At 58.4% G+C, this 6,467-nt stretch overlaps 1 protein-coding gene across 2 annotated transcripts; it reads left to right on the top strand.

Annotated features, from left to right (window-relative positions):
* Positions 1 to 469: 469 nt before the first annotated feature.
* On the top strand, positions 470 to 5,965 carry FGF17 (fibroblast growth factor 17). 2 transcript variants are annotated; one of them, XM_036241352.1, is made up of 5 exons: positions 470 to 555; positions 732 to 768; positions 3,618 to 3,762; positions 3,964 to 4,070; positions 5,615 to 5,965. In XM_036241352.1, exons 1-5 carry the CDS (start codon positions 521 to 523, stop codon positions 5,906 to 5,908), a joined length of 618 nt encoding a protein of 205 aa, XP_036097245.1. In that variant the 5' UTR covers positions 470 to 520; the 3' UTR covers positions 5,909 to 5,965. The 2 variants fall into 2 exon arrangements, with proteins under 2 accessions (XP_036097245.1, XP_036097244.1); XM_036241351.1 differs by having other exon boundaries at positions 3,585 to 3,762.
* The last annotated feature ends 502 nt before the right edge of the window (positions 5,966 to 6,467 follow it).

The following is a 6,467-nucleotide window of genomic DNA, read 5'->3' as shown; positions in this document are numbered from 1 at the left end:
CCTCCTTTTAAGGCTGCTTCTGGGAATTTCCATCCCCAGCCAGACCCAGGGACCTCAGAGATACCTGCTGCTCACCCTTGGGGAGTGGGGCCCCCAACCTGAGGGCAGGAGAAGCTGGCCCAGAGAGGGGAGGGGGCACTCTTGTTGGGGTCTGTGAGGGTCAGGAATAGCTCGGGAGACCAGAGGGCCAGCCTCCTACTGCGAGGCTCCAGCAGCCCCATCCTCTGGGCTTGGTAGCCCAGGAGAGGTTGGCAGCCCCGCCAGTGGCTGCTTTGCAGTCTCACTGGCCAGGAAGGTGGACACATCACACCTCAGTCTCCCAATTACGCCCTCCTCCCCCTCCTCCATCTCCTCCTCCCCTCTCTCTCCTCCTCTTCCCCTGTCTCTCCTCCTCTCCCCCCTGAAAACCTGTGGCTTGAAGAGACCTTGGCTTCTCTGGGACTCTACCCCTGGGGACTGCCCACATCTCCTCCTGAGTTTGGGGGCAGGTGGGTAACTGCCCCAAGAAACCTCTCCTGCGATGGAAGCCGCCCGCCTCCTGCCCAACTTCACTCTGTAAGTGCGCAGCCTCTCCGACTGGAGTTTGTTGCCATCTCCAGCCTCCGGCAGTCCTAATCTTACCGGGACTCCCACAGACGGGCGGTGGGGGGTATGGGCCGGGGCAGGCACCGGGTGCGCCCTGGGCTGGCTGCTGGCACCCACACCTGGGTCTGCCTCCTGTCCCCATACAGGTGCCTGCAGCTACTGATTCTCTGCTGTCAAACTCAGGTAGGCAACCTGCCCCACTAGCTTCTCTTCATCTCTCTCACCCCACCAAAGGGGAAGGGGCAGGTTCCAGCCTCTCTCTGAGGTTAAAGGGGGTCAGCCTTTGGAGGGGAGCAGGAGAAGGGGCTATCACAGGTTTGGGGATTGACTGAGGTTTTTAGCTGTCCTCCCGCCCATGAGCCTCTCTACTTCCCCCAGGGTCTCTGCCTCTCTCTCCATCCCTCGCACTGGGTCACCCCAAAGCTAAATGCAGGGGCACCACAGACTTGAGGGATGGAGCCAGGAGTGGCTGGAAGAGGGTGGAGGTGCTGGCTCAGGTGAGGCTTGTACCTGAAAGGACAGGTTTCCATGCAAAACCACCTGTGTACCCCACTACCACCCACACGGATCTCCCGGGGGGGTGCTGTCCTGGGGGTCATGGGAGCAGTCAGGATGCCCAGCCAGGGCAGGTAACTCCTTCCCTACCGGCAATAAGGTCAAGCCCAAAGAGGTTGTTTGAGACAAGATTCAGGGTTTGCTTCTCCATGTTCCCCCCCACCCAAGCCTGCCCCCCCATGCCCACCTCCCCCTGCCCCTGCCCCAGCCCAGCCCAGCCCGAGGCTTGGTCCCTTTTTGTGATCCTCCATAAAAGTGCTGCTATTAAAATGCACTGGTCCAGAACCGTGCTGGGGAGATCGCTTGGCTTTCCCAGGCCAGAGGCCGCTTCTCTTCATATCCAGTGGGGACTTTTTTTGAAGGTAATGCCTTTTCTCTGAGAGAAGGAAACAGGCTGCCTTTGAAGCAGTGGGGGGGTGGGAGAGAGAGACACCCCCCTTTTCCTTCCCCCTTTTGCTCAAGCCCCCGTTCCAGGCCTTTTGCTTCACACATCCAGGGAGAGCAAGAAGAAAGCCCCCCAGCCTGGCCAGGAGGGGGTGGGGGTGGGCCCAACCTGTTCTGGAAGAGGAATTAGCACAATGGTGCGGCTGGCCTGGCGTTTATGGCCTGGCTGAGGCCCCATTCAGGATTCGGGGAAGGTGGCAAAGCTGTCCTTTCCCCCTTGAAGTGCCCCTTCACCCCCCTTGAAGGGGGGCAGCAGGCCGGACCACAGCTATGCTTGAGGGGCCGGCTGACAAGCAGCTGTCTGCAGCCGTGAAGGGGAGGTCCCCCTGCAGCGGGAACATGAAAGGGACAGGCAAGGTCCTGCGGGGAGAGCAACTTGTGGGCTGTGGGCTGTGGGGGGGCGTGGGGCTGCTTTTGTGCAGGGCTTGAAGGGGGATGAGGAGGGGCTTTGGGGGGCCTTTCTGCTCCTGACCTGGAACAGACAGCCAGGAGGAGGCTGCGGCCAAGAAGGGCGGAGGGCCTGAACCTGGGCCAGGCGGCTGGGGCCGGGGCTGGGGACAGGCGGACCCCACCCCTGGCAGGGAGGCGGGTCCCCCACCCCAAAGTCAGGCCTCAGGTTTTCCCAGGGAGGGGTGTGGGGTGGGCGGGGGTCTCCCAGGCTGGGATTCTGGCAAGGCTCCTGGTCTATGGAAAGCTGAAGTTGGAAATGGCAGGGACACACAAAGGGTTAACCCCAAGCAGGTTCCAGTCAGACTCCAGCTGTTCCCTCACCTTGCCTTCCTCAAGCTGGCACTTCCCACCCCTCCCTCCAGGAGAAAGTGGCCCTAACAGATGCCCATCGATCGATCGGAGTCTAGCTCTGTGCAGATGGCTGGACTGGGGACTGGGGACAGGGAGAGGCTGTCCCAGCATAGTCCGCGGGTCCAGGTAGAGAGAGAAACATCTGAGTGCTAGAGCGAAGGCAGTGTCCGCCGCTGGGAAGAGGCATCCAGCCTGCACCTTGCTGCAGCGAGGGCAGGAAGTGGCCTCTCTCCGGCGGCCGTGCTGCAGATGGGTAAGGAGAGACCCCTGGGCCAAGCACTTATCCCGCCTTTGTACACATGGTGAGTGGGTGGCCAGAGCCCCTCCCCTCCCGAGAAGCAAGTGTGTGGCCGCACCGCTAGCCATGAGCCTCTTTTACATTGTGCACCAGGCAGGTGGCCTGGCAGGCGTAGCCCTGGAGCCACTTGGTAGCACCTCTGGCAGCTGCCCTCACCTCCCTCCTCTAAGGAGGCTGCTCACCCATACCGGAGGGAGAAAATCTGGAAGGGGACTCTGGCTTCTCTGGGGACCTGAGTACCCAGGGGGCGAGGTTGGGAAGTTGGACATAGCTCAGGGTTCCATGTTCTATAAAGAAATGCTTCCAGGGGCCCTGCAGACGCCTAGAGACAAGGATCTTAGAGCCCCCCTAATGCTCTCCAGTAACCCTACCAGATCGGCTGCTGTATGTGCATATTCGCATGCACCTGTGCTGGGGGTGGGGTCCTTCAGGGCCAGTGCAGAGGATGGGGGAACCTAGTTGTCCGGGTAACAGAGTAAGACCCAGCGTTCTGGAGAAGTGACAGCTCCGCTCCAGAGGCAGGACAGGCGTCTGTCTCCGCCTAACACTGCCACCTGTGCAGCTAGCTGCATAGAACACGGGTCGACACCAGGACTCTGAGTGTTCCTTTCAGCTCCCAGAGTCATGTTCCAAATCTGCACTCTACCATCAAGTGTCCCCAACCCTGGGCAGCCACCAGTCCTCTGCTGAAGGATGAACAGGGAGCCAAGAGGTCATGACTGGCTCACCCCAGGGGCCTGAGAAGGTCATGGCCATGTGCCCCCTTCGCCATGCACCTCTACCTCCCAGGACGAATGGCCTGCCCCGCCACACTCACCTCTGCACCCCTCTCCCCTGGATGGACCAGTGGTGGTGTCACCCAAAGCAAATTGACACTATTTTTCCCTTGGTAACCGCAAAGGGGGAGAATCACCCGTCTCCTAATTTTAACCAGTACGTGAGGGACCAGGGTTCCATGTCCGACCAGCTGAGCAGGCGGCAGATCCGTGAGTACCAGCTGTACAGCAGGACCAGCGGCAAGCACGTGCAGGTCACCGGGCGTCGCATCTCCGCCACCGCCGAAGACGGCAACAAGTTTGGTGAGAACCAGCCCTCACCTGAGGCCACCCATACGCCCGGCCAGCTTTACCTGGTTCATCCCAGATCATGTGTCAGGGCCTCCTCCTGTTCCCCACCTGAGTCTGGAGGTCAGGCTTGTTTGGGGAAGAGCTTCCTCCCCTCACGCCCCCCACGCCCCGGGCTGGCAACCCTCATAGACAGAAGTCTCTCTCCCATCACAGCCAAGCTCATAGTGGAGACAGACACCTTTGGGAGCCGGGTACGCATCAAGGGGGCTGAGAGCGAGAAGTACATCTGCATGAACAAGAGGGGCAAGCTCATCGGGAAGGTGAGGCCGGAGGACAGAGGAGATGCTTGACTGGATCTTACTGGGGTGGGGTGCCAGGGCCCAACCGCATCTCACTCCCCTCTGCGGGGTGACCTGGGACCAGGACTCTTCGCTCTCATCCACCACTGTCACTGTCTGTGTTCTCCAGGTCAGAGTCCCCCTGGGTCTACAAGCACTCTGAGAACACCGACTGGTCTACAGGGCCCTTGGCTCAGATTCACAGGGTATTTTCCAGTATCAATGAGTACGAATTTCAGCACCTACATTATGTTGCAGCCCCTGTGTTGAGGATTAAGTGCTACTAGGGATTGAAAGTGGGCATTCATACAGGGTCAGAAGCTCCCCAAAGGTCAGTGGGCTCCATGGAACTCAACCAGCAAGAGGCACACTGACCACCTCCTAGTGTAACCGTGTACTAATATAACTGCCTAGTATAATCGTGTACTAGCATAAGCTCCTAGTGTGACCGTGTGCTAGTGTGACCACCTAGTGTGGCTGTGCTAGCGTGACCACCTAGTGTGACTACGTGCTATTGTGACCACCTAGTGTGACTACCTGTGTGACTGTGCTAGTGTGACCACCTGTGTAACCTAGTGTGACTGTGCTAGTGTGACCACCTAGTGTGACCGTGTGCTAGTGTGACCGTGTGCTACTGTGACCGTGTGCTAGTGTGACCTTCTAATCTGCAGTGGTTGGCTCAGCACTGTTGTGCAGGGAGAATTTCATTTCCTTTAGCATTGGTCAATCCTGGCTTCCAATTCTGGCTGTTTTCACCAAATATTTGCTTATTTTTGTCAAGCCTCAGGCTACACATTGTAAAAATTGGCACAGCATCAGGGTTGTCTGTAGGATCTACACACAGTTGCTGTCCATAAATGTTTGCCCTCCTCTTCATCAGACAGTGGTGCCTCCCCTTCCTCTAGCCAGCAACGCCACTGGCCCAGAATGAGGATGGCACTTGTGTCCAAGTGCCCACTGACTGTGCAGGGAACCAACTGCACAGTTACCTAGATCTATCTATCTTTATTTATTTTTTTGGTTAATCTTCACCCAAGGATATTTTGCCACTGATTTTTTAGATAGAGTAGAAGAGAGAGAGAGAGAGAGAAACATCCATGTAAGAGACACATCGATTGGTTGCCTCCCACTTGACTCTGACCAGGGCCGGGGATCGAGGTACATTCCTTTGCCTGGGAATCAAACCCGAGACTCTTCAGTCCGCGGGCTGATGCTCTAACCACTGTGCAAACCAGCCAGGGCACCTCGATCTACCTTTATGCCACATCTAGGTCAACAGAAGCTCGGCATGGCTCAATACCTTGCTCAAGGTGTACAACTTCCAAACGACACGCCTGCATCTAAGTGCAGATCTGACTCCAAGCAAAGCTTGTTCCTTTCTCCCACTTTGCCTCTCCAACAAGGGTGCCATCTCACCAGGCAGAAATCCCTGGGCTCCCAGCCCCTCCTCCGCCTTAAAATAGGCCCGTAGGGCAGATAAGCCAGACAGGGTGGACAACTTCCCTCCTCTCCTTCCTTCCCCGCAGCCCAGCGGGAAAAGCAAAGACTGCGTGTTCACGGAGATTGTGCTGGAAAACAACTACACGGCCTTCCAGAACGCGGGGCATGAGGGCTGGTTCATGGCCTTCACACGGCAGGGCCGGCCCCGCCAGGCTTCCCGCAGCCGCCAGAACCAGCGAGAGGCTCACTTCATCAAGCGCCTCTACGAAGGCCAGCTGCCCTTCCCCAACCAGGTCGAGAGGCAGAAGCAGTTCGAGTTTGTGGGCTCAGCCCCCACCCGCAGGACCAAGCGCACTCGGAGGCCACAGCCCCTGACGTAGTCAGGGACACAGGGGGTGGGCAGCTGCCCCTCACCAGCCTTCCCATCCCCTTCCCTTCCTAATCCAAAGATGGGGCTGGGGTGGAGGGAGAGGAGCCAGAGACCCCAGGAGAGCCCTGAGGACCGAGCATCAGAGCCCCAAGCTGGACGGGGGCAGGACTGGCGTCAACCAGGGCTGGGCCTCAGGCCGCCTCCTGGACCCCACACTGGAATAGGCCCCCAGGGGTGGGACAGGCCCCAGGAGAGAAGCTGTAGTGTCCCCTGGACGCAGACTCACTGAACAGGGCGGCAAGGTCAACAGGTTCAAGGCCTTGCAGACACTGCCAGGAGGTGGCTCATCCCAAATTTTGCTCCGGGTGACTCACTTACTCTGCCCCCAGTCTCCAAGCTCCTCCTGGTCAGACCATAGGGAGGGACTTTCATTTTTGTTTCAGGAAAAAAGAAAAAGGGAGAAAATAAGAAGGCTGACCATTCTACACATTCCACTACCCAGGCCTGCACCCCCACCCCCAGCTCCCAGCCCCAGAATAAAACCATTTTCCCGCAAACGGGTGATCTGA

Source organism: Molossus molossus, unplaced genomic scaffold (genome assembly GCF_014108415.1).
Source record: "Molossus molossus isolate mMolMol1 unplaced genomic scaffold, mMolMol1.p scaffold_m16_p_4, whole genome shotgun sequence".
In the NCBI taxonomy this organism is placed as follows: Eukaryota; Metazoa; Chordata; class Mammalia; order Chiroptera; family Molossidae; genus Molossus; species Molossus molossus.
This window is presented reverse-complemented; position numbering and strand designations above follow the sequence as displayed.

Excerpts from the sequence above, each read along its gene's own strand:
- FGF17 (XM_036241351.1), top strand. The coding sequence starts at position 521 with ATGGAAGCCGCCCGCCTCCTGCCCAACTTCACTCT. Across the intron at positions 3,763-3,963 it reads CGAAGACGGCAACAAGTTTG|CCAAGCTCATAGTGGAGACA; the intron begins GTGAGAACCAGC and ends CTCCCATCACAG. Across the intron at positions 4,071-5,614 it reads GGGGCAAGCTCATCGGGAAG|CCCAGCGGGAAAAGCAAAGA; the intron begins GTGAGGCCGGAG and ends CCTTCCCCGCAG.